The sequence below is a fragment of the Haliotis asinina genome, chromosome 3 (assembly GCF_037392515.1).
Source record: "Haliotis asinina isolate JCU_RB_2024 chromosome 3, JCU_Hal_asi_v2, whole genome shotgun sequence".
NCBI lineage: Eukaryota > Metazoa > Mollusca > Gastropoda > Lepetellida > Haliotidae > Haliotis > Haliotis asinina.
In genome coordinates this window covers 6495563-6509417 of record NC_090282.1, presented here as the reverse complement: position 1 = coordinate 6509417, position 13855 = coordinate 6495563, and the positions used below count along the sequence as shown (strand labels likewise).

At 37.1% G+C, this 13855-nt stretch overlaps 1 protein-coding gene across 1 annotated transcript in view; it reads left to right on the top strand.

The window, feature by feature from the left end:
* Window positions 1–266: 266 nt before the first annotated feature.
* Window positions 267–13855, top strand: part of LOC137277372 (sorting nexin-27-like) — a 51881-nt gene continuing 38292 nt past the window's right edge. The window contains exons 1-2 of the mRNA XM_067809076.1: window positions 267–550; window positions 8591–8673. Coding sequence (XP_067665177.1) covers window positions 288–550; window positions 8591–8673 — 346 coding nt within the window. The 5' untranslated portion in view covers window positions 267–287. The remainder of the gene's footprint in view (window positions 551–8590; window positions 8674–13855) is intronic.

The window sequence follows — 13855 nt, the reverse complement described above, 5'->3', positions numbered from 1 at the left end:
TTCTTGTGCGGTAAGCGAGAAATCATTAACACGAGGCATATATTGTCTTGTGGCAATATTCAGCAACCCACTAGCATAAACTTGCTATTTACACATTTCTGTTAGTGTCGATGATGTAGAGTGTTGGCAATAAAGCCACTTGAGACATTAATTTCTGACAGAGACCATCATGCAATGACATTCAAGGATCGCTATGTTGCGGTACAGGTCAAATAATACAGGTGACCTGTAATGTTGTGTTTTGACAGGAGTTAAACCGGAAGTACACAATCAATCACGTGACAAAGATGGCGGACAGTGGCGATGAGGGGAGCTTGCCCTCCCCTTCAGACGATACAATTTCAACCGCTGTTTACGGTCCTCGAATAGTACATATTACAAAGACAGAAACAGGCTTTGGTTTTAACGTTAGAGGACAAATTAGCGAGGGAGGGGTGTTGAAATCTATTGCCGGAGTACTTTATGCACCCCTCCAACATGTGAGTGCAGTTTTGGAAGGAGGGGCAGCTCAGAAAGCTGGGATACGTAAAGGAGACCGCATCTTGGAAGTGTGAGTGTCACTTTCCAGTTGTTCATTGCTCACTAAACACCTCTGTTTTCAACTTAAGTTGAATATGTCACTCATTGTGTATGTTGACAGGGATGTTGTTCTGATGTGACTCTAATGATAATATTATGCAGGTATGGTTGATCTATATTTTGACAGCTGATGTTGGTATTTACGTTTGTTAAAAGTGTTCTAGGGCAAGGATTCAGACTGTTCTAAGTGTAAATGTCATAAAGATATTTTGGCCCTGGTATTTTAAATGGCTGTATCAAACTACATTAGTGTCAGTATGACACTGTAGAAACAAGATGATTCTTATGCACACTTAGGTAATCTGAATGTTTGTCTTATTCTCTATGAAAAGTGTTTGCATTCACCATGGAAGCAAGTGAACCATTTATTTGGTTTATGATGCTATAATTCATATGATCAGAGACATAGTGAGGTAATAAGTTTGTGATACTCTGAATCAACACCAGTCCCGTTAAGTCCATGGTACTATAATCAAAGAAATACAGGAGAAAATATGTTTTCTGTGTTCGAAATTAACTTTTTTTATTTTATAGCAAACACATGCTACCTGGTTTAGAAATAGATAGCAAATCCAAATGCATTCCCGTGCTTCAAATACTCAGTAACACCCAGAAATTGGCCAACACGTGATGTTTATCTCCTCTATAGTATCTTTGTTTGTATTAGCAGGTGACATTTTATTGCTCTTGCGCTTCCAGAAATGATGAATGTTGATTATCAAACCTATGAAGCAGTAACGTTATACTTCTGCATATGCACACTGAGCTGACTGGTTCTCTGTCACAATTATGCAATTATTGTGATGTGTAAGTAACCAAGAGAAGCTACGATGAGCATTTTTTGAAAATTAAATACCAGTATTGGTAAGTTTACAAGTGAAAATGCATAAGTGGAGATCTTTCCCTCAAAGCATTAATTTTGAACCATGTTCATGTATAATGTCTGAAAATGTTTGCAATGATATCACAATGTCAACCTTCTGTTTGCCTTGGTTAAGTATTTTGATGACAAATTCCTCCCAAAAATTATTTATTTGCATGTTGGATGAAAGATGTTGATTTTTGTCATCAATCATTCCAGGCTGGTTGAATGCCTTTGTAATACAAGAAAATCTAATAATAACTTTAAGTAATTTTGCAAAATATTTATGAATGTTGATAGGCAGTGCATTCATGCATTATATGATATGTTAATAATAATAATACAGATGTCAAACATTGGTATATTACCGTATCATGACACAAAATGCCTTTCATACACGTCCTGTATAGCATGCAAATATATTTCTTAATTCAATACTAGGAAAACTTCTTTTAATTGTTGATTCTGCAGGAGCAGGAATCAGTTCTTCAGCAACATAACGTTACATTACTTCATTTGTACAGCTTCATTTGTATCACCCTAATATCCAGAAACCATGCCTACTGGGTGATATTTACATGAATGAAATTTGTGCTACAGAAACCACTTCATTTATCCAGAAATCTAGACCTGGAAAGTGAATTTCATTTACCAACAGTGCCAAAGTCCCACTTACCACATGGCATCCACACTTGACAGTGTTTGTTTTGCCATTCAACACTTGGCAGTCAGCTATTCCACACTACTGAGCTTATGGTCATAATGTCATGAGAGGGGAGGGAGATTATTCCATTCTCAACTTTGGACGATGAAAATGTGTAGGCGACCTTAAGACATGAATATCTGAATAGGTCAAGAAGCAAATTTAAAAATATCTTCACTCTTATTTTTACACACCTCCTACATTTTGTTCTAGCACTATGCACACACACACAAAGCAAAATGTACACACACACACACAAAACAACACACACATATTTTCTTATACACATTACACAACACATGCACACACATATGCACACACAGACATAACACAACACACACACACAACCTTTCCGAAAGTTGTTGTGAATATTGTTACTTAATCAAATAACACGACTTTGGAACAACAGTTGTTCCATACATGGTAATGGCTTCAATTTTGATTTAGCCCAACCACTAAATGAAGGTAGTAAACTTAATTGTTTGGTAATTTAAAGTTTTATGGTAAAGCAAAAATGTTTTATTGGACAAGTTTGTCACCACATCTGTTAACCTGATTTCACTGAAGGGTTATAATATAATTATGCTGTTTATAATGTAATGATATCTCTTGCCTCACTAGAATTTGACATGGGAGATAACTGAAATTCATTCAGCTGCACAGTATGTTTGAGAAAATGCATGTGTCCAGTATAAGATATATTACACTAGCAGTGATAGTGTCATATATTGGGAATGTTTTTGGAAATTGTAAACATCAGCTAAAAAGGGGTGTTGATTTCTGTTGACTACCATAGCAGGTTAATGCTTGACAGTTGGATGTCAGTTTAGATTGTCATGACGTCACAGGTAGAACACTCTGAATTCACATAAAATAAAGTACATATGACTTCTTATCTCTAAACAGTCAGGAAACAGACTTTAGATGTGTAAATGTAGAATTACGGCTGTTGTTGACTATTTATGGCGAAGATTTGATAAGATTGTACAAGATTAGATAAGATTGTATCTCACACATGCATGCATACACAGAGATACTTATTATTATTCCTTATTTCCATATTTGTGCTGATGGCTTCATACTTGACCGTATGTCTGTTATTCATTATGTAAACCATTACATGTCCAGTACATATTGGTTATTATGCATAGTTTTGCCTTTCTTCTGAACGTAATAAGATGTTATTGACTTTCTTCCGTTTTTGCCATATGTATATATCTGTATTTCATTCTGTAAACATTAAGAACATCATGTAACATGCCATCATTTGTAATGACTACTTTATTAATTATTGTTTGTCTTATTGTTTACATTTCTTATCATTCTATTTAGATTTCTTCCCTCAAATGAGATTTATGTCTGTCTGTCTATACTGGCTTTGTTGTCATATTGGTGTCAGTGACATTCCCCCCACCACAGACTTGAGGCAGAATATCAGCCTCTTTGTGATCTTTGCACTTCTAGATTAATACCCTGTCTGTTAATTGTCTGAATATGATAAATGGTGCTAAGGCATCAGAATAGATATTAGATGTGCACATGCATCTTCAAGCAGGGTGCATTTAATAATAAAATAGTTATAATCAATTATTGAGGTATATTTATTATATGGCAGTATATTTTATTACATTTACAGTGTCTGTTTATCAACCACATCTGTTTACAAACCTTGTGCCACAACAAACACAATTCGTCCATTTCCAACGTCCGCATCACAATACACACATTTGTACCCCTTGTGTCACAATACATGTATATACTACAATGCATACAATACATCCATTTAAGACAAGACATACCCTTGCAACCCTTGTATCACAATGCATACAATATATCCATTTATGACAAGACATACCCTTGCAACCCTTGTATCACAATGCATACAATACATCCATTTATGACAAGACATACCCTTGCAACCCTTGTATCACAATGCATACAATGCATTCATTTACAATCACTGTATCATTGGTAATGTTTACGTGCAAGGCTTGAATAATAACAGAAATTGGTCTGCTAGCTTATGCATATCCTCAAATAGCTTAATTTCACAGTGCCCTCTGACATACATGCTCTCTGGCTTACATTATCTTGTCTTTGTTCTTTGAAATAAAAACCAAATGATTTACGTCTATGATTCATCTGGAAAAACAAAGAATATCAACTCAAAAAGGGTTGTATACAAGCCTATAGTATGAGTAATATAATGTCATTTCCCCACCTATTGTCACATTCCAAATTGCAACATGTCAAACACATTGTGGTATTTTTAGTGATAACTTCAACATGTAAGAATAGCAGGCTGCAAAACCATGAGCTGAGTAAAGTTGTGCTTGTTCAAGTATATAAGCTAATATTGTTCCATGTAGAAACCTATTGGTTAAAGCGTTCACTCGTCATTGCGAAGGTGCGGGGTTCAATTACCCACATGGGTACAATGTCTGTCGTCTGTTTCTGGTGTCCTCCATCTTGATATTGCTGAAATATTGCTAAAGGTGGCATGAAATCATCCTCACTCACCCACTCATCTCATATAATAACTAAATCTGTAGAATATGATGCTTATGTTCAAGCTAGTCCAAATGTTATTTCATCAAAGTATTTCTTGTGTATGGATAATTCATGATCCTCAGAGGCATAATGATGATAATGTGAACTATGAGCATTTTGACTCTACATAGACATAATCTAGACATTGTGTATAGGATGACCTCTTACTATGGTAATCTACAAATGAGATATTGTAAATTCACTCTAATGGACATTTCAGTAGCATTGTACTGTGGGCGATGTGGTTGGTTCACACTTTAACAAGGAAGAATATCAGATGTCACAGCAGTAGACAAACCTCAAAATCTCCAGCATCGAACATGTTGAATTTCAGCAAAGTGCACGTGACTAAGTGAATGTACCTGTACAACCTGAAGCGAGTGTCATCCACATTGCCATTACTTTCACTATGACATGCATCTGTCTCTCCTTGTTATTTCTGCTGGTTATACATAATGATCTGAAGTGATGGTTTGAAGACAATGTCAGACAGGAGGAAGGATGCTGTTTCGTAAACATAAAGAGGATGTGTATGTCAGTTCTGTTTGCATTCACAAGTCATGTCCAAAGGTTATCTAACACCATTTTAAGTTGATTGTTGTGTTACCACATGAACTGCTGTTACCATAGTTAGGCTGACTAGGCTGAAATTAGTCAGTGTCTAAAGTCTAAAGTGTGTTATTTCAAAAAATCTCTTCGGGTTTTTCCTTAGTTCAGATCACAGTTCCGTAACCAAAAAACAAAAACAAAAAAAACAAACATGACAAATGATGAGAAGACACTTTCTCCTGAAAGTCTGTCACATGGTCCTAGTTTGTGATGTAGGAATGTGTGTCACATGCATTTCTCAGCCTTAAATTAAAAGCAAACAAGGAAATGTCTTTTAACAACTGTTCATTTGTTGAATTAAACTCTTTAGCAGTTTAACAGTTTCTGATATTACTTTATTCAGTGTGGCCAAGTTGTTTATTAAGAATAACATGCACATGCTATATATACTTCAGTATAACTATAAAGTCTGGTTTCCTAAACCTGTCCTAAAGTAGAGGTTGGATATCTATATGCTCATATGTAGATCACTATTGTCTGAGTCAAGTAATGTTTAAGATAGAAAAGCATACGACTGCTCTTTAATTAGTTAATTAGTAAAATATCAGCTGTCAAAGTATAAACATCAATGTCATACAGAGGAGTATTTTCAGTGTTAATGTACTCATTAATGCAAAAAATAATCAATCCCAATGCCGTAAACAGATTTCACTAGGCATAACCAGCAAACTTGATGTTATGTACATATCCCTTTGGACACTGGAAAATCACTGACAGAGGGTGTTCATCATGTTCGTTAAAAGGGCAAGCATGTTGAATCCTATACTAGTAGATGTATTTTTTGCGCAGACTGTTAAACATGTTAAAGCAGGTGGTGTCCATACCAACACATTGATCAAATTTGTGGAATATATCACTATAATAATATTAACAATGATGAATTCAATGGGAACTCTGAATGTGTGTTTTGTGAAAATGGAATGAAACCAGTATTATTTGGATGTGTTCATAAATATATTAAGCTCATTGAAAGATTTTTGTAGTTTCTTTTTTTTAATATTGTAAATATGACATAATTATGTAACTTGTGGGAAAAGGTGTCCTTAAGGTTGATAACCCAATACATTTCATTTTTAAATTATATATGTTTCAAACAATGAAACCATTTTCACACTCACTTTAGAATGTGAACATCGTTGGCATTTTTGTCATTGACTAATTTCCCTAGATTGTTTAATGAGGCTTAATGTCTCTAGGTTTAATTACTCCACATAGGCAAAAACAGAAACACCCCGACTTGTATGTATGTATATACTACTTTGGGATCATCTCATGACTTCAGCCATCAGTCTGTCATCAAGTACTGAATCTGGCATTGAGTATTATATTTCTCTGCTAAATTACAGCACTGTTTGAAATCCAAGGTCAAGGGACTTTGTCATAGCTCTGAAGTTTTAAGCTCTGAATTTAGCTGAGGTCCTTAACGGGGGTGGGGGCTGGAAATAAGCTTATTATTGCTCATGTACTCTAGTACAGTGGCACATGTAAAATCACTTGCCCTGATCATTTTTCCACTGTCCCGGCTGACTTTCTTGTTGATTTTTTAAATAAGCAACGTAATTAACATTGGAAAGTCAAGTGGACTCTGGTACAGCGTCATATACAAATTTGCTTGCCCAACAGAAAAAAAAGACAAACACTGGACTGGGATGTTGGGCAATTTGTCATGTCCGCACCTGTCCTAAATCCTATACCAAATCAGGAATCTCAACCCCTAGTTGAGACAGCTCAAATCCCCCAATGCCTGATTTTAATGATGGCTGAGTCTTTGCTAAGGGATAAACTAAATGATGATAAGGGTATCAACGTCCTTAACATAGGAGGATAACCAGTACAGCTGCTGGTCTTTTATAGAAACCTTTCGATGTTCCAACAAAATCCATGATGTATTCTTAATAACTAATAAAAATTGCCATGCAGACTAGTCCAAGTCCAGTACAATATGTAAATAAAGTTCTTCTGTAACATATCTATATGTTTAGGACTGGAAGTTTTGTTGAAAGACAAGGTTTATCTGGCTGTTGGTCTTCAGGGCTTTGCAGCAGACAGATGAAGTGTCACATTGTATGTAATAGTTACTATTGATGTAAATCCACTTAATGTGGCCCTCAAGGCGATTTTGGTGAAAAAGTTCCTGTTACCTTACTCTTGTTGTGTGAGGCATCTTAAAGGATTGGATGGTCAGATTCTGGATGACTTGCTTCACATGATCAGTGCGAGACAGAGTTGGTATGAATCACAATATCAATCATTGGTTTGTCTGGGCCCTATAGGATTATTATCTGATTCCTCATGCTGATAAAATATTGCTGACTGCAATCTTAAACAAAAATCAGATTGAAATATTTCTGTAACCAGATTCATTAGCCTCTGGCATTTTGTGGATAGTAGTTTTTTATCCTGATAAGAGAAACACCATAGCTTTAGAAGTTTCTTTCAAGTATTTAAGATTAAATGTTTTTTCTTATTTATGCTTCATATTGAAAGAAATCCTTTACCTTCAAAGCTGTGAAGTGCATCTTGTCCAGTCAACAGTGCTGTATACTATGCATCACATGCAGTGCATTGTAGCAGTCATTGTGCTCTGACCTTCCATTGAATATACCAACTTGTACACACTACTTGGTAGTCTCTTAAACAACATTTTCCAGGGATGGGTGTAAAATAACACACAGCAGATATTGTTGTGCCTAGGGTAGTTTTATTTATCACCATGTGCCATATTGACTTGTATCAGAGTATTACTCATTTTGAGTTATTTTGCAATTCATCATTGTCACTTTGATACAGATGGACTGTAATCTGTGTCTGCAGTGCTAACAAGCAGTACTAGGGCTGTAATGATGCATCAGACTATCGATGGATTGCAGTTGTTGAATCTCCGAGAACAATTAAGCAATGGTTAAAACTAAAACCTCCAATTCATCGACTATAGTCGATAGTGTGACTATAGTTTAGTGATTACCCTCTGTTGATAAATACACAGTGTAAAATACAGGATGTTTGGGTGGAAACTTGCAGCTTCATTGAGTTTATATCTTAACAGTTTACTTGATCTGGGTTTCAAATGTCTTGTCAGTTATTAAGAGAGATTTAAACTACTTCAACTTGCTTTTATTTTATATGAACTATACTTTCATTTGGGAAATTACTTTTGAAACAATTGAACAAGGAAAAAACTATTGCAGTAGTTGGTCACAATAGTTGTTTCCCCGTCAATAGTCACCCTGACTGCTACCCTAATTGGTTGTTTCATTGCTTCATATTGCCCTGATTTTTTCTTTCAGGAACAATGTGAATGTAGAAGGCTCCACCCACAAGCAAGTGGTTGATTTGATACGATCTGGAGGGGATCGTCTAACTCTGACAGGTGAGCAAAGGCTTAAAACTATGCTGACATCCTTCATCCGTGAAGATCTGGGTTTGAATTGGTGTTCAGGCAATTCATGCTTCTCAGAAGAGGCAACTAACAGGACTGAGTGATCAATCACTGATCAATCACTTACTGCTTTGGTTGATGGTATTGACACATTTCATTGTATCCCAATTGCACAGATTGATGCTCATGATATTGATCACTGGATTGTCTGATCCAGATTCATTTGTTTACGGACTGCTGTTATCAAACCTCTGATGCTGCTTATTGTATGAACAATGGTCCAGGCTGCAGCTGTTATATTACAGTAGGACAGCCTTCAATCACTCGTTTGAAGACTCTTTCTCTAGGATTTACTAACTGTTCTTGTGCGTAAAGATAACATATAAAGAATACTTAAGATACTCTTCATTTTGATGGTTTTAGAATATAACTGAATATTGCTCTGTCATACGAAACTCCATTATTTCAGGGATGTAGTTTCTTTGAGGTCCATTTAAAGTCAGTAAAAATTGATTAATTGGGAATGTTTTTCACTATCATGCAGTCTGCAAATTTAGCCATTAATTCAAAGCCTAAGTCTCATAAAATTCTGTTTTTGGTCCAGTGGGGTCAGAAAATACTCTCTGATAGTGCTAAAATGTAATTAGGCTTGTACTAAATGTAACTTATTAGCTTGTGTATTTAAACTTCTTTGGCCCAGAATGTGGTAAGTGATTGAAATATGTCAGCATGTGATGTAAATAGGTCATTTTCTTTCATGTCCCCTGTGTTATGAGAAGATACGAGTATGGGGATCTGATGGTCATAATGACTACTGATAATGACGGACGTCAGTAGGAGAGGGGATGGCAGTTCTTACTGTGAGCTGATTGAGTTCTTGTACATATTCTACCATGATAGCCATGAGAATATTGGTTTGAAGCTTGCACTATTTAGGAGTATTGTCTAGACCATGTAATCCAGTCCTGATTACAGACAGGTTGTGTTGGAAATAACTTAAAAATCAGTATCGGTCAGCATCATCAACAGAAATAGTTAATGACTGTCGATGGAGTTTGCTTCTGTTGTGTTGTTAGTATTGTATTGCTTAAGGTGATGTTGGGTATTATGGCCGACAGCAGTCATGACAGTCAAAAGAAGCTTTTAGCTTTGTCATTATGTTGGTTTAGATGAAACAGTACCAGTCATCTTAGGATATTGTGGTAGAGATGTCTGGAATGATGGGACCCTTTGTGTCTATTGATCATGTTTTCCAAAGGTAGCACCACATGGACAAGATCTTTATCCTCTGGAACTTCATCCCACCATAGATACATGTGTCCTACAGTGCTCTTCAAAGGAGTTTTGAGAGCCAAGCCAATATCAGCGCTTGCACATGTTTGATTCATTCTTTGGAAAGAAAGACAACAGAGGTTAATCTATTCTACCATTCCTAGGTCATACAACACACTTGATAAAGGGGTATTAGCCCCAAAACGTTGTGTGTAAATAATACAAAGTTCTAAATGCCTGTCAAACATCATGATGGCAGGATTAAAGAGAGATCCCAGTAGACTGGTGAATGAAAAGAGAGTTATACACATTTCTCTGAAAATGTCCTTATTTTGAACATTGTTGTGTTTTGTTTCTGCTGTCCCTTTTGCCAAGATTGGTAAAATATGTTCGAAAAGAAAGAATGTGTAGAAGAACTTGGGAATACAGAAGGAAGAATATACGTTTGACAGTGGTACACATGGTACCAGTAGATCATTTTGTGATAGAATACAGTACTGGAGGAAGAGTGTGTGGTAGAACATTGTACCTGAGGAAGAATGTGTGGTAGAACTTAGTACTGGAATTAGAATGTGTGGTAGAACTGTAGAACATTGTGCTGGAGGAAGAATGTGTGGTAGATCATTGTACTGGAGGAAGAATGTGTGGTAGAACTTAGTACTGGAATTAGAATGTGTGGTAGAACTGTAGAACATTGTGCTGGAGGAAGAATGTGTGGTAGATCATTGTACTGGAGGAAGCATGTGTGATAGAATTATGTGCCAGAGGAAGAATGTGTGGTAGAACATTGTAATGGAGGAAGAATGTGTGGTCTAACTGGTAGACCATTGTACTGGAGGAAGAATGTGTGGTAGAACGTAGTACTGGAGGAAGAATGTGTGGTAGAACATAGTACTGGAGGAAGAATGTGTGGTAGAACATAGAATAGCAGGAAGAAAGTGGGGTTGAATAGGGTGAAGGATCCGATAAAAAAACTTTCAACATTAGGAGGAACACTCCCAATAATGTGAGTTGGAAGAATGTGTTGAAGAATGTCGTTCAGTAGGAATAAAATGAAAATAACACCACCACCCCCGAAACCCCCCCCCAAAAGCCATGCTATTACATACTGACTTTGAGAGGCATTTAAGAAGTTGTAAAGATGAAGGAGAACCAAGTTTTATGGATAGTCAACTTATTTATCGCAGTAAGTGCAATGTTTTGGTGTAGGTACTAACACTTTTATCAAGCAAGTTACTGCTTTGGTGTTTAGTTATCATTATCTATTGAGGAAAGTATTCTGTGGAATCAGGGTTTCTGATTGGTTCATTTTCAATAAAGTTTGTCATCCAAAATGTTCCACATAATGTTTTTTAATTCCAAATGGACACCGAAGAAAGTTGTTTCAAAGTTAATGAAAAGATGAAAATGTCCTACTACCATTTATCTCTGACAAAGTCATTGTACATGGCCAAATCCCTTATTTCCTTAATTGAGCTGCAATCAACCTGTTGTTTCCAGCTAGCAAATTGCTCGGGACTAGATGGTTTTTGGATTACGCACATGGTATTTATTGATTGCCAGTCCCATGTTCAGTTTAACTGCTGCAGGTTTTCCTTGTACAAGTCAACATCTCCACATCTGTGTTGCTTGCAACAGGATTGCCAACATTGGCAACATGGCATGTTTCCATTTTCATGTGATCTGATATAGATTATATATATCTTGACAGACATCTTGAATACTTCATTATCTTTGTCAAACAGTTATTATTTTGATTTGTAACATCCAAATGTCACCTCAGAATTAGTCACCTCAATAATCAAAGGTGAAGTCACTTTTGTTTTCATGATTTAGTTAGTTTCTTTCAAATTTAATTCAACTTTAGGTGACAGATGTGCTTGCATTTTAATCTGTTTATATTCCTGTATGAACACTTCACCTGCTTAAATCACATGCAAACATACTGAAGGTTGGAAAGAAATTAAATTACTATGCAACTCAAGGGAAAGCACTTGACATTTTCAGTCAACCACGCTGTAATTAGATAAATCTATGCTGTATTTGATTTGAGTTGTTGTTTGTTTAATTCTATACTTCAAGGCCACAAGTGAAAAATGATATTTTTTACTATACAAAAGGTAAGAGAACCTGAACTTGGATAGGGATTTTAAGTGTTAACAAACTTTTCAATGACAGACATCTTATGAACGCACCACCATTTCTCTTTATCGTCACCCCGAAAGGCAACACATGGGATACACCACGCAACAGCCACATACATGTACATGGGATGCCATTCCTGATTTTGACAGTTTTTGAGGTTGATAAATAACTGTAGACCGTCCACGTATATTGGTAACCCTCATCCAGCAGATGTATGCATTGTCACAGATCATCCGTCTATGTGTATTGTACCTCATATCTTGTAGGAATCCACATTGTCACAGATCACCCACCCATGTGTATTGGTAACTCACATCTTGTAGGAATACACATTGTCACAGATCACCCACCCATGTGTATTGGTAACTCCCATCCTGCAGGAATACAAATTATCACAGATCACCCACCCATGTGTATTGGTAACTCTCATCCTGCAGGAATACACATTGTCACAGATCACCCACCCGTGTGTATTGGTAACTCACATCTTGTAGGAAAACACATTGTCACAGATCACCCACCCATGTGTATTGGTAACTCCCATCCTGCAGGAATACAAATTATCACAGATCACCCACCCATGTGTATTGGTAACTCCCATCCTGCAGGAATACAAATTATCACAGATCACCCACCCATGTGTATTGGTAACTCTCATCCTGCAGGAATACAAATTATCACAGATCACCCACCCATGTGTATTGGTAACTCCCATCCTGCAGGAATACAAATTATCACAGATCACCCACCCATGTGTATTGGTAACTCCCATCCTGCAGGAATACAAATTCGCAGTCACAGATCACCCACCCATGTGTATTGGTAACTCCCATCCTGCAGGAATACACATTGTCACAGATCACCCACCCATGTGTATTGGTAACTCTCATCCTGCAGGAATACAAATTCGCAGTCACAGATCACCCACCCATGTGTATTGGTAACTCCCATCCTGCAGGAATACAAATTCGCAGTCACAGATCACCCACCCATGTGTATTGGTAACTCTCATCCTGCAGGAATACACATTGTCACAGATCACCCACCCATGTGTATTGGTAACTCCCATCCTGCAGGAATACAAATTATCACAGATCACCCACCCATGTGTATTGGTAACTCACATCCTGCAGGAATACAAATTATCACAGATCACCCACCCATGTGTATTGGTAACTCACATCTTGCAGGAATGCACTTTGTCAGAGATCACCCACCCATGTGTATTGGTAACTCCCATCCTGCAGGAATACAAATTATCACAGATCACCCACCCATGTGTATTGGTAACTCACATCTTGTAGGAATACAAATTATCACAGATCACCCACCCATGTGTATTGGTAACTCCCATCCTGCAGGAATACAAATTATCACTGATCACCCACCCATGTGTATTGGCAACTCTCATCCTGCAGGAATACAAATTATCACAGATCACCCACCCATGGGTATTGGTAACTCCCATCCTGCAGGAATACAAATTATCACAGATCACCCACCCATGTGTATTGGTAACTCTCATCCTGCAGGAAAAGAAATTCGCAGTCACAGATCACCCACCCATGTGTATTGGTAACTCCCATCCTGCAGGAATACACATTGTCACAGATCACCCACCCATGTGTATTGGTAACTCTCATCCTGCAGGAATACAAATTCGCAGTCACAGATCACCCACCCATGTGTATTGGTAACTCTCATCCTGCAGGAATAGAAATTCGCAGTCACAGATCACCCACCCATGTGTATTGGT